A 27,519-nucleotide genomic window follows, 5' to 3' on the forward strand; every position below is an offset into this window, starting at 1 on the left:
AAAATCCCGCCTACTTCCATCTGATTAGTCCATGTCGCCATTCTCGCAAGCTCATTGGACACTTGGACATCAATTCAGTGACGAATGCGGATATCTGAGAGAGGAAAACGACGCCGGTGTGAAACGTGGGTGAACTCTTGTGTGCTTTAAGCTATGTGTGCTCGTTGTGTTGTTTGTAGTTCGTTCGTAGTCTTTACCTCGGTTTCTAGAAACTCCCGTGAAGTGTTTAGTTTACATTTAGAGCCACTGACCACTGGCTCTGCTCAAGGCATTCGGTGCAAAGCTAACATTAGCCGCAAATGCTAACAGCTCTATAACAGCAGTCTCACTCACATATCTCAGTGTAATGTCAGTGTCACCAAGAGTTTAACGTGGATTTTTACGTTTTGAAGTCGCTGAATTGTATACCACTATCGTCCCGACTTGTTTCTGATTAATTAAATATAGAAAGTATTTTGCTGCCAACTTTATTTATGCGTAATAGTGCACAAATTGGAATTATGCAAATGTCTTCATTGCTGATTAGACTGACTGATATCTGCAGTCAAAATGTAGAAATGATCATATATGAACGTGTTTTCAAAGAAGGGGCATCATGTATTTTGTGCATTTCTTCATTGGCCAGTTAGTCTTCTGGTTTAACACCACTAGGTGGAGCACGAGATTTTGTGACGAGACGCACTAACATGAACCCAGTCGGCTCCCCAGCACCACGGCTGAAGGCTAGACATTGGAAATCAATTCCATGACCTGATAATGGAGTAATTGGAATTGATAACAATTTGCACGAATTGACAGGAAATCGTAGATGAACACTGTCTGATCAGCGTACTGTGTGTTTGAAATGCAAGTAGAAGGTTAAAATAAAGCCCACCCAATCACATTGCAGAATCACAATTGTAAAAGGACACAATATAACAATAAAAAAAAACACTCAACTATTTGCACATTGGGCGACCTGAGCCCGTGACCCTTGGCTTGCATGTCTTCCTCCCACTCTCTCCCTTGTGTCCTGTCACTCTCTAAGCTGTCCAGTCAATAAAGGCAATAAAGACAAAATACAATCTTCAAAAAAGCATATACACTTTGCATTCTAAAGGTCAATCCTGACTTAACATAGTTTTCACATCTATGTAAGAATTCTATCCCTGACAGGTTATTATTACCATTAATGCCTCACATGTTGCCCTTTTGTGTATTTTTAGACTTTCATGCCTCTCAGCTGCTGAATCGCTTTGCTGCAGAAGAAGCTGGTCATAGTTCCTCTAACCTTTTTCTGTGTGTTTGTGTTTCTCAGGTTCAACCTGACTGATGGCTGCCTCAGGGAAGCTGGCATCCTTCCGCCTGCCTCCCTTGCCCACTGTAGGTGAGCTTATAAAGCTGTACAACCTGAGAGCCGAGAAGCAGCTGTCCCAGAACTTTCTGTTGGACTTGAGGCTCACAGGTTAGTCTGCCTCACTCACTCGCTCTTTGTCTTTTCTTTCACTCTATCTGCAGTGCACCAATACCTGCTTGCGCCTGTTACTGTGTCTACAGCGGGCGCTCAATGGTGTGTTTTGTCAGTGCACTTGATTGCACAGCTCCGCGCAGCCTTGTATCAAGGCATTGAAAGCGACAGGCTTCTCAGTATGTGTGAGGTTGAGTAGATCTCCCGTTAATGTGAACGGCCCGAGTCGATTGTTTGCGGTCCTTGCAGAGCTCTAGCCTTAATATAATTATCAGTGATGCAGTGCAGGTCTGATCTGCTCTCCTGTCCTTGGACAAGGTGACTTGTTAGATTAATGCATCTCATCTTCATCACGCAGAGGCTGACAGGTATTGCAACATAGCACGCTATACATCTCAATTTAGACACCCAGGAGTCTGATGAGGACATTTGGTTGGAGACTATTGTGTCATTTATATGATGCATGAGTTGAACTAAGTTAGTAATAATTCACTCACTGTATGCAAAAACATGTAACGCACCATTCCGTTGGTCATCCATCTTGTCTGTTTTCAGACAAACTTGTGCGTCAGGCAGGCAGTTTGAAGGATGCCCACGTGTGCGAGGTGGGTCCTGGTCCCGGGGGTCTCACCCGCTCCATCCTCAATGCCGGGGCGGCGGACTTGCTTGTGGTGGAAAAGGATTCACGCTTCATCCCAGGGCTGAAGGTAGGCGGAGCAGCAACAATGGTTATCAAAGTCATTAGGTCACAGAGCAGAAAAAGGCTCTGCTCTGCAACCTGTCAGCCGCACGAAACTAGTTAAACTATTTAGAAACTGCAGCATAATTAACCACCCACAGAGTGACTGACGATTATTTCGTTTATCTCAACACATTTTCATTCATCTCTTTGAACATCACATCCGTTTTTTCACAGCTGTTGTCTGAGGCAGCGCCGGGGAGGATGAGGATCGTCCACGGCGACATACTCACCTACAGAATGGACCGAGGATTCCCTGTGAATATCTCCAAGCCGTGGGAGGGAGGTGAGTTTATGCAATTTCCGAAAAGCTTCCGGTGGTCATGTGTAGTAAATCCATGGAGCTTATGAGCGTTTGTGTTGCTCCGCAGAGCCACCAAACCTTCATGTCATAGGGAATCTCCCGTTCAACGTGTCAACCCTCCTCATCATCAAGTGGCTGGAGAACATGGCCAACAGAACAGGGCCCTTCGCTTACGGACGCACCAGACTCACACTCACTTTCCAGAAAGAGGTCGCAGAGGTGGGTGAAAACCGGTTTTCAGTGTATGTGCTTGTCAGGATGCTGCTTTCATGTCCAGCTGCCAGATCAGTCATTGAATTAAAAACCTATAAATTATCTGTGTTTCCATCCATTTTTGTGTGCTTTTTGAAGTATTGAATCGGAAAATGTTGATGGAAATGGCACATTTTGGGAGGATGTTTACAAAGTGGTGATTTTTCGCCTATTTCAAAAAAGATTTAATGCGCTTATAGCTTCTGTAACGCTGAAGGGACCAAAATAGCGGCAGATGAAAAACAGTCCTCTCATCGCTCCACACAGATCTGATGTATCCTTCCACGCGTTAATACATGATTGTGGTTCTGACATTCTTTTTCCCTGTTTGAAGTACAATTGGTGCTCTTTTAATTATTAGAACCCCTCGTCTGCCTCCCATCTGGAAAACTGCTGTGACCTCTTCTCTTTCCCTTATCTCGATACACCAACTCCTAAGTATCACTTAACAATCATGGATGAAAACAAGCATTAGTTGGTTGAAATGTATGTTACATTTGGATGAGAACCTAGCTGTTGTGTGTTTTTAAAAAGTAAAATTGAACAAAGCTTAAATATACTTGTAGTTTGAAGTCTACACGTGGCCAGGTCACCGCCCCTATATGAAAATGCTGTGTAATAAATTAGTTATTATATGGTTATGATCAAATATTAATTTCTTGATCCATAATTAATCCGAATTTGCACCCAAAATAAAGTAATCTGGGGTGCTTTTATGATTTGGGCCTGGTAAATCATTCAGAGCAGGGTTTATAATGATCGCTTCATTTTTCTTCTATTAATTACATATTAAAACAGAATTGAGCTCAACTTGAATAGTCATTTTGTACAGTTTATGGTCGTTATGTATATGTTTACCAAACATGTTTGATTCCCACTAAAAGCAACATGAATACAAGCTCAACATTATCCGGGGCTTACTGAATGTCTGTCACTTATTTGTAATTGTCCTTCTCCATCCAGAGGTTGACAGCCAGCACAAACAGCAAACAGAGGAGCCGTCTGTCCATTATGGCTCAGTATCTCTGCACAGTCCGCAACTGCTTCACCATCCCTGGACGGGCCTTCGTACCTAAACCAGACGTAAGATTTAACTTTGATGATAATACTGAAAGGGGCTGTGTGGAGCTTGTGTGTGGAGCTTGAAGCCGGTTGTGGTTTTTGTTAATGGCTCTATTTCTAAGCTACCGTTAGCTGTTGTTGCTCTCTGTTAGTGGAGCAGAGAGAGCCTCTGAGACGAGGTTCCACAGGATCTTCACATTACAATCTTCTCTCATCTGGCCAATAGAAAAATGATTTATACATGTAAATTGCAACAAACTGTTACGTAGAGCCCCTTTTAAAGTGTCCTCTTCTTTTTCCTAAAGTTGACTGTTTGAGCTTCACTGTGTAGGTTTGTGTATGTTTGACACTAGAAGGCTTTTTAAGGCTTAGGCTTTTTTTTTATATATATATATTAGCATATTTATATATACTGGAATTGTAAATGAAAAAAGGGATGAGGTGTTTCAGATATACATTGAGATTTGTTGCATGCCTTCATACATGCACATCTGTGAAGGATATCTTTAATATATCTACATTTAGTACTACCGTGTCTAAAAGCAATCAGAGTGTGAAAGTGTAAAGTGAATGGAGCGAAGAGAAATAGTTGGTAATATTATTCCTAGAACTAGTTTCATTAACTGGGCTTCTGTTCTATGTGGCAGATCATATGAATTTAATTTAATGCTCATTTTGGCAGTGACCCGACGAGACTTATTGCTATCTATACCATATTTTCCTCTCCTCTCTTGTTTGCCCATCATAGTCAAATCCACACATGTACTCCCTCTGGGGATGATGCTGAAGTAGAATTTCAACTTTATGTTATGCTTTGTGCAGAAAGTTTACTTTTCATTTCAGCCTTTAGTGCCAGTGTTGAAACAGAGGCTGTCAGATGGACACAGTGCTATATCGCAGTTCTTACCCCACTGTAGGAATAACAGTGGGATCCTCTCACATCTCCTAATCTCTGCTCCCCGTCTGGTCCCTTCTGAGTCTCTCTTCACGTCACCATCACTCATCCCCCCCTCGCTCTTCTTGCTTTAAGGCTTCATTAAGACTGTGTGGAATCAGTGTTGTCTCTGTTCTGTCTTTGGACCCTTTCTAGGTTGTAATGATGCCTGGTGGGTATTTGAGATGTGGCACGATCACATTGCGCCTTGTAATGAAGCCCTGGTTCTTTTTTAGGACCAATTTCTCTCTCTGTGCCTTTCAGCCGGGTGCGTGTAACAGTGGCAAAAGAAAGACGTTCAATCTTACATAATATCAGAATATGAGGATGCCAGGTTTCTTTATTCTTGGGGTTTATAGTAGGACTAGAGGGCACATTAAAAAATAAAAGTCCTGAGACAAAATTTGAAACATCACTGTTAGCAAATACAGCACTCTAAGTCTTTTGTAAGACTCAGGAGCTCTCTTACACCTCTGTACAAATTAAACCATGTTTTTCTTTTCCTGTATTAAAGGAAAGGTGTTAGGTGGATGTCAGGGATGGACAGTTGGTCCATTGAAGATGTCGTGGCTCTTTAGGAGAGCCACTTTTGGTAAATATTTAATCTCCTGTGTGGAGCAAAATGCAGCAGAGTGAATGGGACCATCGCTGATTGTTCATTCTCTTAGAAGAGATGGCTCCCAATGATTATTTCATCACACTCGGCTGCTTTTCTCTGCTTTTTTTTTTTTTTTCCATTTTTTTTTTTTTTTTTACTCCTGAGTGTCTTATTTTTGTGTGTATGTCAAACTGTAGCTTAATGGATTTCAGCATGCTTGTCTGAGCTGGTAAATGTGCACACGTGTATATGTGCGTTAATGTATAAAAATGAGCAGAGTGGCCTTGCAGTGCACACATGCGAGTGCAGTGCGGATGAATCGGCGCCTCCCACATGCCCACATAGGCCATCTATCCCCACTAAATGTTTTAATGGCCACTTGGTCGAATTGATATCATTAGAAGAGATGATGGCTGTTTGATATGTCCTATAAAAGATCACAAAGCACACATAGAGGATATTAATGCTATCATACTCTCTGCATTGTGCAGGCCGCTTTTTACCGGTCTGTCACGTAGTATAATTCATAAAAAGCTCTATGGCTCGGTATTGTTTACTGGTGCACACCAGAGTAATTACGCAGAATGTGCATGAACAGTAAAAATGTCCTGCCTGATTTACAGGACATCATCAAGGGCTGGGAACGGGGGGTGGGGTTGTGACACGTGAATAAAGACTTTTAGCCTCAGCAGGGTTTGTCTGGAAAACTGACCTATATATCCTCAGAATGCAAAAAAAGATACATGAAAATATTGTATTACATGTAGTAAAAAAGCTCTTATTGATACCTTCTTGGGTGTTGGTACTGTATACTATTCATTACATTTTTCCTTTCCGATGCAGATACTTCCAGAAACCAAAATAACACAAAATAATGATGTCATTTAATTGTGGATCTTATCTTAATTGTATCTAACGACTGGCCCAACAAAATCCAACCTCAGTTTTTAATGAATCAATTCATGATTAATCATTAACATTCCTACGCAGTAGTGACCTGGTGAAAATGCTGAAGCAAATTAAAATAACGATAATGGGTAAACTACCTGGTTTGTGGGCAGAATGTAATTCTAATGGAGCAGTTACGCTCAGGTAGTGTGTGTGACTGTACCTCATATCTATAAAAATAGCCAATAAATCAGCTCTTGGGTCTATTTGTTGGTATTACCTTGTTGTGAAGTGAAGCACAACTGGGCTTCAATAATTATTTTTTTCTTTTTTCTTTTTTTTTTTACCATATCGTGCAGTCCTAATCTGAACCTGAGACTGTGGGCTGCTGTGAGTGAGTCATGGCCATCCTGGAACAGTTCCTCTCAGTCATTTATTGATGAGATATTTCTGAACATTTCTGTCAAGACAAAATGTCAACGGCTGGTCAGCGGTTTTAGATGTCCTCCTCTCCTGCACTGCTGTAAATAAAGAAGGCAGCAGCAGCAGCAGGTGCTATGCTACACCTGTGAGCGTGGAACAACATCTGAAGTGGCTTATTTACTGTGCAATCAAACGAAACAACGAGCCGCAGAGAGCCACAGAAAAAGCAACGGCATCACTGAACCTTACCAAATAGTCATGATGAGAAAATAGCTACAGTTAAAGGGGGGGGGAAGGGGAAGTGCGGGTGGATTGGCTGGATGAACTGAACCTATACGATCTGTCCAGTGCAGGATAATGGGATAATGAGAAGGGAAATGTTGAATCCATTTTACATTAGCAGCTGCTGGGGTCCATATTGACGTGGGCCGGGCAGATAGCTTCTTATCCTCGCTGTTCAATTGCCTGTCTTGTTCTTCTCGCCCCCGGACTGCACCTCTCTTGTGTCACGTTGAGGGACTGAGATTGTCCTTGAAGGTTTTCTGAGAACAGTGATTGGCTGCTTTGATGGTGTTCCCCCAGGCTCTAAATGCCCTAGGTTTGTCCTGCGACGGATCACACCTGCCTCCCTTTCCTTACTAGGCGCGCTCCTTCTGTTAATTCTCACACAGACAGACAGACGGAGTGATCTCTAAATTGTATGTCATTCAGAGCAACACAAATACCTGAACAATCTCTTTCAAGGAAGAAACAGAATAGAAACTGCTCTTCTGCTGTTGCTTTAATCGTTATACATATTTCTAATTTGTATTCTGCTCAGGGTTCAAGGAGTTTCAGAGCGCTCACTGCCATCAAGCGTCTACGTCTTCAATGCGGACATCCAGGCAGCCACTTTCATCTTCACTTGCCTCTTTACGTGGAAAAGAGCTGATTTGCGAAGAGTAAAGAGTGTGGGTTGACTCCCTCATCTCTCCTCCCCTGCCTCTTCTCCTCCTCAGCAGGATGTGATTAAAATCATCTTCTGTCCATCACAGGCGGGTCTATAAGTCGTGCAACGGATGCTCCATCACGAGCAACCTGCTGTCTCTTCTGTAGAGCTCCTGACAGAGATCTGGATCTTGCTAACAACTGCGTTATTCATTAGAATGAGTGCTTTTAGAAGGAGGTACTGGGAGCCGAAGTGGGTAGAGGTGCAATTGACGTGTATTTTCATTACCGGTTACTTGTTTAGTCCAGAAATGTCCAAAAATTGCACATTTTTCCAGAGCCCAAAGTGGCGTCTTCATATTGCTTTTTGACCATCCATCCATCCATCCATCCATCCATCCATTGTCTGCTTATCCTGGGTGGGGTTGTGGTGGCAGCAGCCTCAGCAGGGTATTCCAGAGCCCCTTTCCATAGCAACACTCCACCTCCTTCTGGGGGATCCCCGGGCCAAATTAGCTATATAATCTCTCCAGCGAGTTCTGGGTCTGCCCTGGGCTCTCCTTCCAGAGCTCCTCACCCTATCTCTAAGGCTGAACCAAGCCATCCTACAGAGGAAACTAATTTCATCTGTGATCTCATTCTTTCGGTCACTCCCGGCAGCTCATGACTATAGGTGAGGGTTGGACTGGTAAATCAACTTTGCCTTCCAGCTCAGCTTTCTTTGACACCTGAACACCTGCAGTACTGCTGACGCCTCACCTAACCGCCTGTCCATCTCGCGTTCCACTTTCCGCAAGATACTTAAACTCCTTCGCTTGGGGCATGAGCCAACCTGGATGTCGAGCCAACCTGGATGTCCAACCAACAGTCCAAAACACAAATGATCATAATTGACAAAGAAAAGCAGCAAATCCTCATATTTAAGGCGCTGCAGCCATCAAATGTTGGACATTTTTGCTTGAAAAATGACCTAAGTGATGAAACGACACAATAGTTGGTACTTAATTCCCTTTCAATCGAAATAATGGACTTATTGTTGTACTTCTAGTAGTGGCGCTAAAATACTAAATGATTGAGGTCAAAAGAAAAAAAAAGGCAAAAGAAGATGAGTTAGAAAATATCAGGCAGGAGAAAAAAACTTAGTGGGAGAGGATAAGAAAAAAAGGTGGATGGAGAGGAAACACTGGAAACGGACTAAAAGCACAGTGAGATAAAAGCATAAAGGCAAAAAGAGATGGCAGTCGAGTCTTACCGAATGGTGGGGAAATGAAAGCGCGGTGTGGTCTTGATGTGAAATGAAACAAAAGCCTGGAAAAGCATCTAAAAACAGCATATCGTCCTCCACGCGGAGAGTACAGAGCGCTGGAAGACACATTCATGACAGAGACGGATCTGAGAGGAGAGTGAGGCGTACCTCCAGCAGATGGTTGTCTGGGCCAGTCGACAGCCCCGCTCTGAGTAATGGCTGCATCAGACATCACCCACCAACTAACTGAGCCTCACAGGAGGAGAGCCCTACAGATGTTCGCCTTGTACACAATCGGCGTCCAAGAGCACAGGCCAGATGAGCAGTGCCCAAATTAAATCTGTTGACGCTGCATTAAACATTCATTATGGCCCACAGTTGTCAGGGAGAGTTTGGAACAGACACATACACGCGTTCAAACGTTCCTCAATGGTTAGGTCGTCTGCACCTGCTTCAAGACTCAATTTTATAATTTCCTTTTGAATTCAGAGAGCGTTTCAGTTGAATGTGACCCACCTCAGTCCACTGAGATGTGGCAGACTCGGTGATGGATATCCTCTCTGTGACCTGAAGTGGCCCAGCTCTCGCCTCACCGGTTGGAGTGAAAATCAACTCAGAGGGACCGTGCCGCTTTCTCACCTCCTGCCACACAGTCTACAGGCACACAATTCATCCAGGCCTGTTCCCATCTCGCAAAACGGGGTCAAGCGTGGTATCAGGAGTATCAGGGAAAGTTATTTCAATGACTCGTGCCGGCGCGGTAAACGCCGGAGGGCCTGGTCTCAATACATCAAGGAGCCAAGGTAAAGAAAAGCTAAAAATACTCCCCTCCTCATCCTCCCTCTCCTTAAACAAAATGCAGAGGTTGGCAGAGTTTGCTTATGAACATCCACCAGAGATCTATTGCTCCTCCTAACAGGAAACTGTGCCGGGTTCGCTGAGAGTCGGTGCTCGGGGTTTAGCACATTCAGCTCTGTTTAGTCAGTGAACATACCAAGAGAATATGCAGGTAGTTTGAGGAATAATGCTATAAAGAAGGTCAGCTTCAAATAGTATAATAATAGTATATCGCGAGCGGTGCTACGATACACTGACGACTAATAAAGTCGGTGGGAAAAAAAGCTGCACCACAACGGGGGAGGCATTAATCTATAAACTATTAACTTGAAGGGCTTTTTTAACGCGCTAATTTCAACTTCATGCACTGTGATTTTCATGACTTCATTTTAGGCTTATTGGAGGGACTGTGGGTTGGATTTATTGGGTGTTTTCATTGCAGTTGTTTCAGCAACTGACAAATATGCTACTACCTTGCTGTTTTATTCCTCTCACTAATACCATGTAGTCTTTTTATAACAACATCTGCAGTGATCATTTTCGTCAAGAGATATACAGATTGTAAGAAAACCCGATGTTCCCGCACCTTTGAACCATTTAGCCTCAGCTCACTGACTCGTCGGAGTGCACGCGTCCCACCCCGTGCTCAAAGCTGAAATATTAAAGGGCCTCCTTTGAACTGTCAGAGTGTATTGTTTTCCTACAAGCGCTCCTTTTGTCATCTCCACAGCTTTTATTGCCTTTCTCAGCAGTTAACTGCTCAGCCAAGGTCATTGCTATTATTCCCCCAGCCTCACATGGGCGCTGGGACCAGAGGAGAGCGGCTCCAACAAAGGAAGGTCATTTCCCCTCAGCGTTGATGACCGCATTATATCTCCAATATGAACCTCAGCGAGCATAACGGCTGTCCAAAACAAAGAGCAGCACATTAAGCATGCTGTGACAGACTGGAGCAATTTGGGTGCTGACTGTGTTTTGAGCAATGTGGCGATTGCTAATGAAGTTTTGGTGAGGGATGGCATGACGGCGCCTTAACATGCTCTGATATCCGTCTCACTCTTTGTGTCTGCCAGCATGAATGGTGGGGAGCGTTAACTCAGTCATTGATTCATTGTTTTCCACATTTCTTTTCTTGCGGTTGATCTTTGGAAAGGTTATTTGCCGGTCAAGAAGGTCAATAAAATAATCTGCGAATCTGACGTGGCAGGGAAGTTCAAAGAGGAGGAGCCTGAAGCATGATTAACCCCTCCCTGCCTCTAATTGACAAGCGATCACCTCGCCTCAGCTAAGCTCATATTCCAGATCTGTCATAGTGGCAACTTGGGGTGAGAGCCTTTGATGGAAAATGTAGGTTAAATACACAGAGGAGCAGATCTTATTAGCGTTTCCCCATGAGAGGAGTCGTTATTTGATCTGCACTCTTGTTGCATAACCAAGAGGAGTGGGAGAATGAGAGAGAGAGAGAGAGAGATGGAGAGGGTTGAATAATCCATGTTTGTTTCGGGAAAGAGGATTCTCACTCAGTCGGTGTCGAGGAAGCTCCAGTCAGCTGTAGTGACAGTCCAGATCCTCCTGGAAAGAAATAGGCTACACTATATGGTCAGGTGTTAAAAGTTAAGGAACTCACTGTACAGTATTGTGATTGCAAGCTCTCCTTGAGGCTAAAGACATCAACATTTAGCAAGTTGTGCATTTAAATGTGGAGAAGTCGTGGTTTTAGCATTTATATTTTGTGTTTTGGTATTCTTCTTGTCTGAACAGGGAAATACAATATCATCAAACACCTTTGCAGGGAGGGATGTGGTTGTAAGATTGCCTTAGATTTTTACGTCTCCAATTAATTTGAAATTAATCATTTAAAAAAAAAAAATGTCAATAGAAAGATCTGGCGGGCTAATTTGAAATTTATGTCAGGCTGGATTTGGCCCGCAGGCCCCACTTTAGACGGCCCTGTAATAGATCACTTGCATTTGCATTTTCATGTATCAACTTTTATAATGCGTACATTAAATCATAACCCATACATGGAACTTCATGCCAATACTGACAATACGTCGCTGCATGACCTTGGAGCAGTAATCACCAGATACAGCAGCAAACAGGAGGATCCTGCGACGGTAACAGACAGGACCACCTCTTCACAGAGTTCTCTGTCCTGACTGGATTGAGTGGGCCAGGATACCAGAACATTTATTCTCCTTTACTGCAAGAGCAGAGGGAGGAGAGACATGGGATACTGACCAAACACTATAACAGTGGTTACTGTTGGAATGTAGAACATTTAACACTAATCTTAATAAGAAAATAAAAATAAAAATAAGATCACTATAGCAGTTTTATCTTTAATCTCTGAATAACAATATCAGTCACTTGAATTTAGTTATTAACAACTATGACTAAGAATTGTTCTGGGTGAGCCATTTCATTTTTTCATCATCGATCTGCCTATTTAATTTTTGTTTATATCCTGGAAAATGTCAGAAAATTTAGAAAAAGGAACTTCACAATTCCCTTAAGCACAAACTAATATCAGATTGCTTATGTTTTAGCCTGAAACCCTAATATATTCAATATTTATATTTTCATCTGTTATTATAATAAAAATAATCAAGTAATTGTCATTGTTTCATGGCATTTGTAAGAATTTGTCAGGCAGCATAAACGCCAATGCACCTGGAATAAGCCGATATCTGCTTGTTAAAGATACGTTTGTGTAGATTTATGTCAGGTGATAAATTGCAGCTGTCATCCGTTTGGCTCTTTATGTGAAAGTCTGCCGTACATAACCTCCTACTGTACGTGTTATCTTTCTTTTGTGGTTCACTAATGATTACCAGCAGCTGCTCTACGTGTCGTCGGTAAATTCACAACACTGTGTCAGACACAGCAGACAGCGAGACAACTCCCGATCCCTTAACCTCCCTGAGGTGTTGTTTTTATTTCGCTCATCGTGAGCCTATCATCTCACCAAGGAATGACTGGAGGAGCCTAGGTACGTTATTGAACGAAGAATTTCCCTTTCAGAACCCCCATAGTAATGTTTCGTGGAAGCGTATCGACTGACACTGCTGCATTCCTGCGCTGTGTACGAGCGGCCCGCCTGCCTACACGAAGCACAGCCTGCACCATGCAACAATCTGTACATTTGGCAGGAGGACGAGCGCTGTTTCCATCCTCATCAGCCACGCACACGAGAGACTACATACAGCAGGTGTGTTGCTTTCACAAAATAGTTTTATTGGTAAAAAATAGAACTACTTGCACAAGCACATTGAGACAACTGTATCAGAACTTGTGAACTGTTCATCATCACAAATATGCTCTGGCAAAGTAAGAAGTGCTAAAGCATCCACAAAAATAAGCTGCAGTTATCAAAATGATAAATCAATGTCTTGTTACAGTATATGCAGGAGAGTTGTAACTCTTTAGACTTTTTAGGACCTAGTCACTTTGCACTCTGGCCATTTATAAGCTAATGAAATTGCGTGCCAATGATCAAGCTGCACAGCCACAAAAAAAGAGAAATCTCTAGCTCGTATGTCCCTGCTGAATCCTATCAGACAGAAATCCTTCCCTTTTTTTGTATTCCAGAGTGCCAGTTGTGTTATGTGTTTGTACTGGTCCGGGGGAGCTTGGTATGCTCAGCCACTTGAAACAAACTGCTGTCAAGTAAAGTAACACAAGCAAAGGTGCATTGAGTTGTCTTCTTATAAAGAAGATATGGTATGAACATGACATTGTATTTTATATTGAAACAATCGGAGAGAGTCGTGATCCCTCAGTATAAACAAACACCTTTTTAAAGCCTAGATACTTGTGTACAGTTGTCACAGACTTGACGCAGAATTCCTGAAACGAATATCATATTTTTCATTTATAAATACTACACTCATGTCTTTCCAATGCAACTCTCATGCCCTGTAAAGTCTTGCTGTGCTTTGGGAAATGAGGAATAGAGAGGATTTAAAATAACCCTCGAAAGCTGCACTGGACTGTACACAAGCATCTAGTTGACTTGAGACTTAGTCTGGCAGAACAAATCACAAATCCATAAAACATTTGCTAATGTATAATTCATGTACAAACAACGCAATAAAAAAATAAACAGAAAGAACTCCAGATAGTATTAAAACGTGTCATCATGAACGATTTTGGCACATTCTCGAAACGCATAACGTGTCGGTATTGGTTGATGACATGGCACATTCTTTACTTTGTTTATTGCATTGGTTATGGTGCCTGGGCAGTGAGTTATTGTCAGGAGGCCGATCCGTCGGCTACAGTCCGTGCCGGGCAAGATGGCTAAGTCAGGGTGGGGTAGAAACCTGGCCCCTAAAGGGCTGCCAGGGCCAGCAGTGGTGCCCACAGAGATGCCCATGGCGTGCCGGCAGCAGCCTGCAGGTGGCGAGCTGGGCTTAGCCATCTGCTCTCCCCCAGGAAGCTGCATGTTTATGAGAGAGAAGGAGAGAATGTGCTGTTCCATACATCACTGCCAAGGCTTTTCTCCAGCACGAAAACAATATTCCACCTATATCCCTCCCCCAGTTTAGAGAACAAGCTCTGAAACATGACTGTGTTAAAGCGTAACAGCGCTACTGACATATGAGTAGGTGGGACTTTTTGTTGATGTGTGCGCATGTGTTGGAGCGGCCATGCCTTCAACATGCATCAGCCTTCTCTTGTCAGCGATCACGTCCATATGAAGTGGTGTGACTCGAGCAGGACAGACGGCGTGGGGGCGGGGAGGGATGAAAGTGACAGGTAGGGAAATGAGGAATGGTGGCATAGTCAAGTGGCTGCAATTTAAGACACCGAGACCGTCTGCAGGTGCAGGCTGGTAACATATGCGCACTGCTGACGCACTTGGAAAACAAGTCACATATGGAGAATGACTCAAACCTTTTTCTAGCTGCCTGCCACACAGCTACCCAGTCGACCATGACTCGAGAAGCTTCCTCTTCTCCGCTTCCCTCCGCCACTGCGCCATTAAACATTCGTTCATCCCTGTGAGACTACTCGCAATGGTATAGACACCAACGCGGCGAGGATGAGCGTTTTTTTTCCCCAAAACCTCTGACCACGTAACAGGGATGCTGCCTCATGTCACCGGCTAATAAAGGGGATTAGTGAAAGAAGTGTGAGCAGAGCCCTCTGATTAAAGCTTATGGAGCAGTGGCGAGAGGGGAATATGCCCCCTAAACAACTTCAGATCACTGACTGACATGCACATGCCCCCAGACAATAAAAGACAATTGAATGGCGAATTCTGTTACCATGGCAGTGTGGAGGAGGACGGCAGGAGTGAAAAGCACATGCAAAAAAGCCGGCGTGTCTGAGTGTTTACTGTGTGTACACAAAGACACACAAGAGCGTGAGTGAGCGTGTGGGTGTGAAGGGATGGGTGGGCAGTATGTTTTCGTCTGGGTGGAAATACAAAAAAAAAAAAAAACAGCATCTCAGAAGAGTCCACTCCGCTGAAGGATCAAATCCCTCCCTATTCATCTTCTCTCCATCTCTCTCTCAAACGTCCACCTGCAGAGACCGAGGCAAGCAACTGTTTTGTCTGCATTTTCCGTCTCGAATCCAGCCCAGCAGCCACCAATCGACTCCTCCTAACAGTTCTCTTTGAACAGTTACAGCAGGGTAATGTTTCTACAGCTTTTCAGGCACAGGCATTATGTGGCTATGTCTCAGTCTTCTACCAGGCATTCCGCTGTATTAATACACAGACAGGCTCCACACAGCATGCTTTATAGGCAAAAATATCAACATCATTCTAGTAGCTAACAAAAATATGACCATTTATATCAATCAGTTCCACGTAGCATTCTAGTGGATAAGTATACGAAAGACTACAATGGCTTGCTATGAAAGGGTTTCCACCTTCTGTCCTCAGACATTATATTGCCTACTATGTCAATTGAAAGGGTACCAAACGATTGTAAATAGCAGCTAAATGATTGCTTTTTTTCTTTCAATTCAAACCTTTGGCGAGGGAAAAAAAAAAAAATCTACATGGAAGGCTTCCTTATTTGCTTAATCCATTCCCCAGGGAACTCTTTCTGTGATTTACTGATGAAGAATGTCTGCATTTGGTTAGCGGCTGCCTCCGACGCTGCAGCACCTTATCCTGGCTCCTTACACATTCACTGTTCCAAGGCGCTGCTTAGGGAATACCTCCACTGCTTGTGCTTGCAAAACAGAAAAAGGTAGAAGAGCGAGATAGAGGAGAAGGGAAAATGAATTCAAAGTTGTTGCCCTCCTTTCTCATTTTTTCTCCACCTCCATCTGGAGTAGAGCCGAGTGCGTAGCATAAGCCACGATGGTTTCCCCTCAGGCTCATCTCCCTTTAGCCGTAGCGCACACAGCACTGCTTTATTACACGTAGTCCTGCAGGCTGTAGCCCGTCTTATTGTCTAATGGGGAGAGAGAGCAGTACTGGTGCTGGAGCTCTTGCTGCTGCTGGAGCAGCTGTTGCTGTTGCTGCTGCTGGAGCAGCAATTTGTCAGGGGGAGGGAGCAGGACCAGGTCCTGGGGGCCATGTCTCTTCCCCGAGCAGGACATACAGAAGATGAAGCCCCCCATGAAGAGGAATCCTGCGGAAACAAAGGCCACGTACACAGCACCCCCGGGCTCAAACTTATTGCTCTCGGGCACGCTGGAGTCCAGGAAGTTGGTGATGACCTCGTTGGTAAACCAGGAAGCAGGCACCAGACACAGAAAGCCTGCAGCGACAAAGCAGCCGCCGCTGGCGATAGCGGCATGCCGCTTGGAGCGCCGTCCACCTCCCCAACGCGTGCATTTTAGTCCCAGGGATGCGAGACAGAGGCCCATGGCAGCCAGTACGCAGCAGAGCACCATAGTGGTGCGGGCAGTCTGCAAGTACGCAGGTAGTGAGAGCACGGAATACTTTAGTGTGCAGCTGAACATGCCTGTGCTGTACCATGTGCAGTCCATCCACAGACCCTGCATCTGGGAAATCGCCGTGATGATGTTGGAGCCCACATCTGCGCTGACCTTCCAGTTGGGCAGCAGTGTGGCGACCATGGCACCCATGATGCCCAGCAACGCCAGGACAAATCCGAATATCTGCATGCCCGTGGATGCCATGCTCCTTTTTCCAATTGATGCTGTTGCCGCCGCCTCAGCCCTCGTCCTCGCCAGGCAGCATTCACCCAGCGCCAGCCAGGCTCGTCGACCCCACTGCCCAGTCGCCTCTCTCCCCTCCCTTGATGGTGTACCAGCTGCCAGTCAAATCTCCAGCTCCTCAGCTCCTCGGCTGCGGCTCCACCGGACTGGAGGAGAAGAGATGGAAATGAGAAATTGAACTGTGTTTGGTCCCCCCTCCTTTCTTCCTCCCCTCATTCACCTCACACAAACAGACTTTTCTGGCTGGAAACAAAGGGCAGCGTGAAGCGTGCGCGCTAACGGCAGGCTCCGGCTGACTGTGCTGTAGGTAGGCAAAACACTGTGGGCTGTTGGTGTGCATGCACTCATTTTCTAAGCGCTGCCTTCTCCCTTTTTTCCTCACCGGAGCCCCATAGAGCTGTTACTGGAGAGGGAGAAATGAGTTTGTGGTATTTGCAATGCTCAATAGCTATGTGGACTTAAAGCTGCAGTGCCCTCACCCCACTGATATACTGTATTTTCTACCACTTTGATTCCAGTGCTGTTTACTCTAATGAACTGAGCCTACCTTTAAAAACAGACACACAATGTAGTCCTCAGGTGAAGTGGCAGTTCATTCCATTCAATTAGCCGCTGGAATTAAACTTCGTGCCATGTACCAGTTCTTTTTTTTTTTTTTTACCACTATTTTGTCGGACTTCCTTGCCGGCGCATTGTGTTCCCTCTCATCGCAATTAAATAGGTCGTTCCGGCTCTGAGTTTAAAAAAATAAATAAAATCAAAAATAAATCTTGAAGCTCAGACTTGCTGTTGTTTTTGATCCGAGAAGGGGGGCTGGAGGAAAGAAAAAAAAAAAAAAAAAAAAGCGATGTTGAAATAATCCCTTACCCCGGCTGGTGCAGAGCTGGCGCTGCCGCGTCACGTTGTTCGCAGCGATTCCTGTAAACACACACACTGACAGACAGCGGGCTGCTGAGGGGGCGAGGAGCAGAACCGAGCCCGGACCGCGGATCCATTCAAGCCATCCATTTCCTTTGAGACACTGTATCAGAGGACATCCCCGCTCTGTCGGAGCACACAGCCTTGGACGGAGCCTGCGAGAAATAACCGTAGCGCTCTGCCTGTGTGTGTGTGTGACTGTCTCTCTCTCTCTCTCTCTCTCTCGCTCTCCTCCTCTCTCTCTCTCTCTCTCTCTCTCTCTCTCTCTCTCTCTCTCTCTCTCTCTCTCTCTCTCTCTCTCTCTCTCTCTCTCTCTCTCTCGCCGGTTATTGTGTGTGAGTGTGTGTGTGCGCGCGCGCTGGAGTGTCTGCCCCACAACAACTTTTCCAAGCGGCAAAACCTCGTACCACCTTTACCTGCCCAACAACCAATGATCAACTACCTTCCATGCTATCAGTTTAAAGGGGCATTATGTCGTTTTAATATTTCCCCAATATTAATGGGGTAAAAATATTAACTCAGACTTTTTTTTTTTCAACTGAATAAACAAGCCGTTTCCCAGAAGGACTTCAGAAAAGTGAAGCCTAAGAAGGTGGCAGGGTCCGCCAAATATTAAACAAAGTAAAATAGTATAGAGAGCCAAAGTCACGCCTTTCTGGTTTCCCTCCTGGGACTTTAATTCGGGGACAAAATATGTATGATAGTGAATGGAGAGAGAGAAATAATTTTTTGATCCCGTGAGTTGTGCCATGGATCACACATGGAAAGTTATATTTTATATATCGCAAGTAAAGACTCAGTACAGGGTATTATGAAAGACTGTACCTCCACCGAGGCCCAATAGCCCCCTTTAATTCAATCAAGCCTGATCCAATATTGAGTTTGATCCTCTATCAATAAACTCACAAGATCCAGGGACTACATCTAATTGTATTTACTCATAAATACCAGCCACCTAGATATGCCAGATTTTTTTTTTCATTATTTTATCAAGAGCAATGCATTATTTCTAGAGAAATGGACACAAATGTTTGAAAATAACGCTCAGTCTTGCCAAGTTAAAGTATAAAATGTCTGGATCTATCTCTCTACAAGGATCTGGAACAAAAGTCACAGGGGTCTGTTTTCTCGGCTGAGACCCGTTCTGTCTGGAAAGTTTTGTGAAAATACATTCACAAAACCAAGCAAGCAACAAACAAACAGACACAGTGGAAAACATAACCTCTTTGGCAGACGTAATACGAGCGACAAAGATGGCAGCTTTTTTTAATCTAATATGATATAAATTATGAAGCTTTGCACAATGAGAGTTGTCGCTCAAACATGACACTGTTTTTTCTGTTCAGAATTGATTCTGGATGGAGAAACTCGTCCTGCTGTGTAATGTAAATTAACCAACAAATTAAAATTGAATCATGCCATTCCTGCTCTGAGCTGCTCGGTAATCATAATGCAACACCGCTGTTGTTGAAAGATAAGAAATTGCCGAGATGCAAAGTGGAGATAAGATTTCCAAACATCGGCCCAACACACAACTGGGAAGGTTAATCTAATTAAGACGGAAGAAAAATCTGCTCTCGTTATGACCACGTGAGCTGAGCAGATACCGTGTTCTCCGAAAGGCTTTGTTTGTCGACGCGTTGGTCCACAGGCCGGGGCAGCATGTGTACCCCACCATGCCAAAACTGACCCTCCCTGGGGCATCATTTTCATCAAGCATCAGTCAGCAGGAGCCTAAAACTCACAGCTGCTCCCCTATCTTTCGCTTGTCTCTCCTCTCCTCTCTGTAGAGGACGCACAACAAGGGTGGGAGTGGCTAGGACGGCCTTGATTCATGAATGACAAAGAGGACAAAATGAGAGGGGGAAAAAAAAAAATCAGACAGGAGCAGTTGGCCCCATACCCTTGGAAACGCAGATGTGTGTTGCTATTATTTTGCTGCATGGGCAAAACAGCAAAATCGAGCCAGCTGTGGGAAATTACTTTGCCTCCGCTTATAGCATAAGGACCGAGCATTGACCAAAGCCATTAGGTGCAGATAGGTTGGTAGCAATTGATTTGTTAAGCTATTGATCTGTTTGTTTAATATGGCCCGTTCTCTCCAGCCACCATTGTTATTCCCACAAACTACCCCTATGAGACCTTTTTCCTAAAATGAGATCTGGCCAGCGTGCGGGGACAGTGCACACCACATTGCCTCCGGTGTGAGGTTGGTGTCGACACTACATCCTCGGAACTCCTCGCGGGAACCCACCGCAGCAGGAAGAGCCATTTCTTCCAGTTTTCCACAGACACGCTACAGTATGACGTGTGGGACCTGTCTCCTTGTAACCGATGAGATCCTAAGTGCTGATGCTGGTGTTGTTCTGTGGGGAGCGAGATAAATAAGTAAACAGATTAGAGAGGGAGCAGATGAAAGGGGAGAAAAAGATGGAAGGAGAGGAGAGCAAAAGCCGGTTAACATGCACCCGATGAGTGCGGATGTATGAAGCTGTGATGTGTGAAGATATTGCGGGCTATTATAAGTGGGGTCCCCTTTTATTTTATCACCTCACGGCAGAGTTCTCCAGCCTTTTCTGCAGCACAGGCACCGAGGCACAGCCGGACCAGCCATGCACCCTTTTGCCCACATAAGGGGCTTTTATCGTTCAATTTGCATTTTTTCCCCTTTTATGTCCTCCCTTGCGTAATTGGTTTTTTTGCGTGCATCGTCTTGCAAAGGCGGTCTGTTCACAGCAGAGATGCAAGGTGTTGTGTGATCGCTGTGATGTCGCTGTCAATGCAATCTTGTTGCAGAGCAGGGCCCTGGTCCAGTTTCACCATCTATAATACGTGGAAACCTGTCTGAGGCAAATCACTTGTGACATGTTGCAAAATTACCGGCATTGTCCTGATTAATGAGTCTCTAGAGCTTAGTCTATTAAGACTGTCTTGAGCAAAGAATGCAGCATCGCATTTAGAACGTAAATATCTCATCAACCAAACTGTTTTTCCCATGTTGTCTCCATTCACTGTTCCACTGGTCCAGTAAATTTCACATTTTTGAGCAAAGTTCAAGCTTTTCTATGACGAAAGCTTCTCTCCAAGGGGCTGATCTTGTAAAAGAGCAGGGCTACGGTTTTCAGTGTCCTGCGTGCATGCCATGGGCGATTTCATGGGAAGTGCGCTGGGCTGCCTACACAGGAAGCCAAAGCCCTTCCTCCCCAGACCCCTCAAGCAACATCAGCCTTGTATATTCAGCAGCATTGACTGCTGCCTTCTCCTCTCTGAGAGGCTGTCTCCCTCCACTGATGTAATTGAGGTTGTCTTCCAAAGGTATTGTCATGATTAATGCAGCTCTTCTCCCTTTGGTTGCAGGATCTCTGCGAGCTTCCCTCTCTTGCCTCCCCTTTGCTGTATATAGCTTTCTTCCATCCCCCCTGCTCTTTCTCAGTGACCCGCCTGCCATTATGTAAGCGCAAGTGTTGGTGGTTCAGGTAGCACGGTGGCTGGTGCCCCAGGGCCCCTGCCATCTCATCTTGGTTACGCTCAGAGGGACATGACAAATTACTGCTCACACACCAATGGGCGAGAACTGACCAAGAAAGAGACGTGAGAGGTGGAAATGGGGAAAGGGGAGCTGGAGAACCACAGGGCGAAGCTGGAGTAATGAGGTTCCCTGCTGAGCTTTGAGAAGGTCAAACGCATGAAATACAGTAGCACAGAAGTATGTTAATATGGATGTGGGACTATTGTACTCAGGTAGGTCAGAAAAGGTCCTGAGTAGCGGTCAAATCGCGACTTTTAGAAAGAGATCTCTAATATTTTGCTCTTTTCAAACGTTCTCTCAGGGGAATCAGCGGCATAAAACCTTCTGTTCACAATAGAAATGCAAGGTTTATCTGATTTATTCTAGTATATGCGAAGATGAAGGTTCAAGGTCTATGAAAATGTTTACAGTCTTTGTGTTCGAAAGGTCTGATCAAATTAGCCGGATGGAGCCAGACATAGCAAGAGGAATTTCTTTAATGAGCTTTAATATAGAACCTTACGTAATGATGTGATTTTAAAAGCCAAATTGGTCGGAATGATCTACTTGTTGTTTCCCCGCTAAGTACGACGGTTTGCTCCAGCCTACAAAAGACGATTACAGTCGGAGCATTTGCAGTCTCTCTCTGTATGTATGATCCATGCCACCACATGTCTAAGGGGAGAGGGAGGAGAACCTGAGCATGGGAGAGATATTAAGCTTGTCAGATAGGGTCAATAAGTCAGTCTGCTACCCCAGTTCAGAATCTCCCGGCAGATGCAAAGTATTTTAGGGGTTTCGGGGGGGGGGAGGCATGTTCATAGCACCTCAGTCAAGGGTCTAGGTGACGGGGCATGATTTAAGATGGAGTTTCCTTGCATGTTGAGGTTATCAGGGGAAGGATTAATGGCAGGGAGCAGGATAGATTCCAGCGGTGCTACCTAGTGAAGCCGTGTTGCAAGGCCATACATAAATCATAACAGCAAAGTGACTTGGACAAGCTGATGGCTGAAATGCCGCTGCCTGTATAGTCCCAATATCGACTTTTCCCCGTGCTCCTCTCCTAAATCATGAAGTGCGGAATATAAATGGCCTAATTATTCCAGCAGAGAGTGAAATTAAAGACATTCCCTTTTTATTGCTTCTCCCTAACAGATGGTGGTCTGATCTTGCATCACCAAAAGCACTGATAGAGCCATTTTGTGCAATCCGGATACAAAATCCCGACCCCCCCAAAAAATCCTTGCATGTCGACGTGACAGGTGGAGGAATTGATTCTCATAATAAAAGACGCCTCTGTTCTAAACTAAGTGATGCAGCGACAGTTCTCAATGCCCTTGGCTTCGCCTGCCACATGGCCTTTTTATTTAAAATGCATCCTCTGAACTAAAAGGGTTTAGTGTATTAATAATGAACATATCAAGAAGAAGCCAAGCCCATTACTGGCGCAAATAAACCATGAAGTCATCATTCAATGTTAGACGTGTTTAACGCGAGAAAAATGGACATTAAAAGTGAACATGAGACCGACCTAACAGCTGTGCATTACATGCACTTAAAGCCTCAACTCAAAGCAACCTTCCTTTCATACTCGCCGTCGACCATCTAATGTTGAACCCAGTAGTTTGAATCGTTCTCTGCGCTATTATTGCACCTAGCCTTCAGGGCTGTAGAGAGCCTCCACTGTCTCTACCACTGCTGTCCCATTAAACACCACTGCGGCAGGAAGCTCAGCAGCAGCCTGGCATCTCTACGCGGGGATCTATAGATCTGATAAAAGATAGTGCTGCGGTTTACAAGTGCTCCAGAGCGCTACCTCGGTTGTTTGCACAAACGGAGGATCTAAACAGCTCATTAGAAATCCTTTTGCGCGTCCTTGGACCACTTTACTTTTCCTCCCCTAATCATCAACGCCAGCCCCCTAGCCCAGGAAAGCAAAAGGCGGCTGTGAATGAGTGTGAGTCACACAATCCAGGAATACAAGCTTCAAGGATGGAGGAGCTCTGCAGGGCTTTACAGTCGGAGCTGCATTTGATGTCTTTTAATTTTACCTCTCTGTATGTGTTTGTGTGAGTAAGACGGGTGATCTGCGGGTGTGTGTTTTTCGGCATGCTTGGCTTGCATCTAAACATTATCATGCTGTGTAACATTGTCATTCATGCACCGGCACCGAAACACTTTTGTCTTCTCCGATCTACATACCTGCACATGTGTGCAATATCTGTCTTCTACCTTGTGTGTCTTCTTAGCTTGTGTATCTTGTAGCACTGTCAGGTCTCAGATTATGTTCCATTCAGATGGAAAGGGGGGTACTTATACTGATATTATTATTTTATTTCATTATTGTTTTTTCTTGCTATATAAAGAGTCCTCCCCTTGAAAGACACTTGAAAACAAGAAACACACTTGAAATATATTATTATTAAGACTAACGATGCTGGTGACCATTCTTCGGTCTGCTCAGCTAGTCAGAGTACAGTCCCTCTCAGTGCTCCCTAACTTGGGAAGTAAGGCTATTACCAACCATGGAAAGACAGACAGGAGGAGACTACTCCACTCTGCTGCCCGCTGTCTGGCTGTGTCAGTGGTCTGCGCACTGTAGAGAATCTCTGATTGTTCAGCAGACCCTCAAGCTCTAACTTGCATCATGGCATCATGTGAAACGCCCTTGAAATACGACGGCCCTCTTATTGCTGCAAACCCGCAAACGAGAGATTCTGAAATGATAGTCTGAAGTATTTTGGTTTTTCTGATCTTTTCATGGATTCAGAAGATGAAGACGGGAGGTGTTCCATTGAAGGTGAACAAGCAATAGAGCGTGGAGAGAACATGCCAATGTATATGCACTTGAAAGTTAAAGAGGAAACGATCTATGAGCAAGAGTTAGGCTCTGCTGAGTCTGGCACAATTACTTTAACAGGGTGTCATGTCAGCTTAGGGCTGACATAGGAAGGACCAGGAGGACAGCAGTTAGTGAGGAACTGGAGCCAAGGTTATCACCACCACCACCACCACCACCACCATCACCAGTCCTCCACTGTAATGCAACGACTCCCAACCAGGGGTAATTGTAGCCTACCACAGTGGATACATCAGTAGTTGCTAGGGTTATGTGGCGAGATTGTAGTTCAAGTCAAATAGGATCTATGTTTGGAATGGAAAACGGAACCATTTATTAAGTCAGCTGTGACACTGAACACAACATGTTGTGATTGAAAGTGTATGGAGACAAGCTAGCAAGTGAGCAGAGGGGATAGCTGTAACGGTAACACTGTTGGCTTAAAGTAAGGCGTAGATGCTTGACGTAGCCTCGCTAGCTTAATCTAATGGTGTACGTCCACCGAGTCTCCCTTAAAGCAGGACTTGGAGCTCTTTGGCTGCCTGACATACCTGCCACTGGATCTATGTGTTCATGCTCCATGGGCCTCACGCTCAGTCGCAATGCGAGCGCTGGGTAGATTAAGACAATGGGATGGCGGGAGTTAAGAGTGAGTCAGGCTCATGGGTATTAAGAAAACTCCGCGGTGATGCAGTGACTGGAAGAGAGGCGGGGAAAGATAGAGAGAGGCTCAGTTTCTATGGTCCGTAGCACAGGTGTTACTGTGGCAACTGGAACCGGCTCGCCAGCCAGCCATGCTGTGTCATCTTATTTTGTGCCTTTGCTTCTTTTCTTCTATCCCATTGTGTTGATCCCTCTACTTCTCTCTCTCTCTTTGACCAGCTTTTGTATCTCTCTGACCATTTGTCAGGGAACCTTTCTCTCCGGCATTTTTTTTCTCTATACTTGGCATTCTTCCCCGTCCTCCTCACACATACCTGATGTTTTTTTGACACTTTTTTTTTTGTCATTCCCATGAACACACACTTTGCAATCTAGTTTGAAGCTGTGCTGACCTCCTGCTGTTTCGATTCCTCTGTCTTTCCTGTGTAGGTTGACGTGGGAATAGTTCACTTCACCCCTCTGGTTCAGCCTCAGATCCAGCAGCCGTTCCAACTGGTGGAGAAAGTCGTCAGGAACGTTTTCCAGTTTCGCAGGAAGTACTGCCATAAAGGCGTAGGGTGAGCACTATTATACAACTTGATGTAGCTTGTGAAGCATCTCCCCCCTCTTTCCTCCCTCCCTTTTACTTTTTAATCTTGTCTCATCCTCATCTATCATTCCCTCTCTACATTTTTCATTCTCTGTTTTCTGACAGCTGCATCTTCATCTCATCATTAATTAGAACGGTTTTTGATTTGCTTTCCTTGGTCGCACACACACACACACCACTCTGACACAGACACAACTTTCGAGGCTGTCACTAACTGAAGTCTGAACATCAGAGCGCACTCAGAGCTCTGTTCAAAACCACTTGCAGCAAACCCACACACCCACATGCATGTGCAGAGGCTGCCCATAGCCCCCGTGCCTGTTAGGAAAGTGTGTGTAGGCCCGGATAACAAAAGAACACTGGCTGTGCGAAAGAGAGCAGCAATTATGAGTCATTGAGGTGGCATAGGAAGACGAGGCCGCATATTTTATGTAACTACAGTGGGCTGGTGGCAGCAGCACCAAATTGGAGAGGAGGCACCAGCGCTGAAGCGCCTAAAAAGCATCTGTACACCAGAGTGTGTTAAATTGGCTAACGCTCACCATCCTGCAAAGAAAGAATACAGAAAAAAAAAAACATCTCAGGCAGGAAAATGTCTTAAAAAATAAATGGCTACCACTCTGTTTTGAATATTCTGAAAGAGAGAGAAAACTGAATAAATGAAAATTGGACATTTAAATGAAATCTGCCCTTTCTATGTTAGAGAAGTTTGTGTCTGTGTGAGTTGTGTGACAGTATCTACATCCCTCGACCATGGAGCTTGGCAGTGGAGCAAATTAACAATTCATGAGCTGTTCTAGCCCTTTGTGTGATTTCAATTAACTTCACAGATTTGAAATAATTGCTGAGGGATAATTTCTTTCTGTTTGAACTTTATAATGCCATTAAACTTGCATGATCATTAATATATCAAAGGGACCTGAGTGTAGGAATCTGTACTTATCATGTAGTGTATCATTTCTTCACTGTTTTTCCCCCCCCCTTCAGGAAGTTGTTCCCCGAGGCTTGTCGTATCGAGCTGACACAGGAGATGATGCAGAAGGCAGATGTGGACCCCATTCTGCGCCCAACAGAGCTCACCATACCCCATTTCAGGGCTTTAGCGGATGCCTACGCTCATCTCTGCACCCAAGAGCCCAGCCTCCTCAGCTATGACTTCCGAGAGGAGCTCAGACGGAAGCACCTCGCCGGGCGAAGGAACACACCAGTGGACACATTTATTGACATGGCAACTGGCACACCAAGTCCTCAACAACCCTGCTGAAAGAGGAGAAAAGCACGGAAGCCAAAACAAGGCCTTTAATAGCATCTGTTAGCACAGGGAGACAACAGACTGCTCTTAGCCTTGACATTTCCACCTGGCTTATGCATGCATTTTTAAAATGTTTTTCCCTGCACCTGGCAAGCAATCGGTAACGTGGTACATGAAATCCTGGGACAGAGAGGAGCACCACAAGGAACATAAAGATCCTGGGTAGTTTGGACCAGTTTTCTCCAGGATGGGACACTGAAAGCCGAGTCGTGTGTCTTGGGGGAGAACAAAGAAAGCCTGCTGGTAACCCCAGTAGTTCTTGAGTGGGAATCTCCTTTATGTCACAGTTCTTACTTCTTGCATAACATCCGGTCCTGTGGGACCTGAAAGAAATGTCGGAGTTGTTTCAGGGGCGGTTTAGGGAACGGAAACAACATGGCAGCACCATATCCAGGCCATTTTTCCCTTCCACTGTGTACTGTATTTCTGAGTCACTTGGGAGGGAGAGCTTAAAAGGAAGAGGAAAGTGGTGGGAATTTGTCGGCTCCAGAAAGACTCTTGTTGTATTAAAGGAAGAGGAATTGATGCCTATATATGAAAAAGAAAAAATGGCAAATTTACCATAATGAATGTTTCTGGAAGCAAGATCTGTTATTGTTGTGACACGTTGTTGAATAAATCGGACCCTGGTGTAGTTATTTATTATTCTGTGTCAATAAAAGTGTTTTAAATATTCCTTGTTGCAGAGAGCAGATTATTATGGATGGAACATGGCAGGGCTGTTGCCTGCCAGTGTGGCAGATGGCATGCCATGGCTGGCTCGCCAAGAGACTGAAATGCACTCAGTTTTGATGATTGCTTGGTGTTAATCTCCAACCACAATCGGGATTCCATCAGATCTTCATGGCGGATAGCTTTGCATGGCTGCCATGCTGCTAGACCTG

General features: G+C 44.8%; 2 protein-coding genes across 3 annotated transcripts; one reads left to right on the forward strand and one right to left on the reverse strand.

Annotated features, from left to right (window-relative positions):
• On the forward strand, positions 1–27,310 carry tfb1m (transcription factor B1, mitochondrial). The gene is made up of 8 exons (XM_030443386.1): positions 1–125; positions 1,298–1,444; positions 2,003–2,154; positions 2,364–2,472; positions 2,558–2,709; positions 3,706–3,825; positions 25,164–25,291; positions 26,311–27,310. Exons 2-8 carry the CDS (start codon positions 1,312–1,314, stop codon positions 26,585–26,587), a joined length of 1,071 nt encoding a protein of 356 aa, XP_030299246.1. The 5' UTR covers positions 1–125; positions 1,298–1,311; the 3' UTR covers positions 26,588–27,310.
• LOC115597466 (claudin-20) lies at positions 12,872–17,955 on the reverse strand. Of its 2 annotated transcripts, none has more exons than XM_030443388.1 (2): positions 17,674–17,955; positions 12,872–16,952 (listed from the first exon to the last, which is right to left on the reverse strand). In XM_030443388.1, exon 2 carries the CDS (start codon positions 16,765–16,767, stop codon positions 16,036–16,038), a length of 732 nt encoding a protein of 243 aa, XP_030299248.1. In that variant the 5' UTR covers positions 16,768–16,952; positions 17,674–17,955; the 3' UTR covers positions 12,872–16,035. The 2 variants fall into 2 exon arrangements, with proteins under 2 accessions (XP_030299248.1, XP_030299249.1); XM_030443389.1 differs by lacking the exon at positions 17,674–17,955 and adding an exon at positions 17,354–17,644.
• Positions 27,311–27,519: the final 209 nt, after the last annotated feature.

This window comes from Sparus aurata, chromosome 16 (genome assembly GCF_900880675.1).
Source record: "Sparus aurata chromosome 16, fSpaAur1.1, whole genome shotgun sequence".
In the NCBI taxonomy this organism is placed as follows: domain Eukaryota; kingdom Metazoa; phylum Chordata; class Actinopteri; order Spariformes; family Sparidae; genus Sparus; species Sparus aurata.

Coding starts and splice junctions, on each gene's coding strand:
- tfb1m (XM_030443386.1), top strand. CDS start 1,312: ATGGCTGCCTCAGGGAAGCTGGCATCCTTCCGCCTGCCTCCCTTGCCC. Junction 3,826..25,163: donor CCTTCGTACCTAAACCAGAC/GTAAGATTTAAC, acceptor TTTCCTGTGTAG/GTTGACGTGGGAATAGTTCA. Junction 25,292..26,310: donor TACTGCCATAAAGGCGTAGG/GTGAGCACTATT, acceptor CCCCCCCTTCAG/GAAGTTGTTCCCCGAGGCTT.
- LOC115597466 (XM_030443388.1), bottom strand. CDS start 16,767: ATGGCATCCACGGGCATGCAGATATTCGGATTTGTCCTGGCGTTGCTG.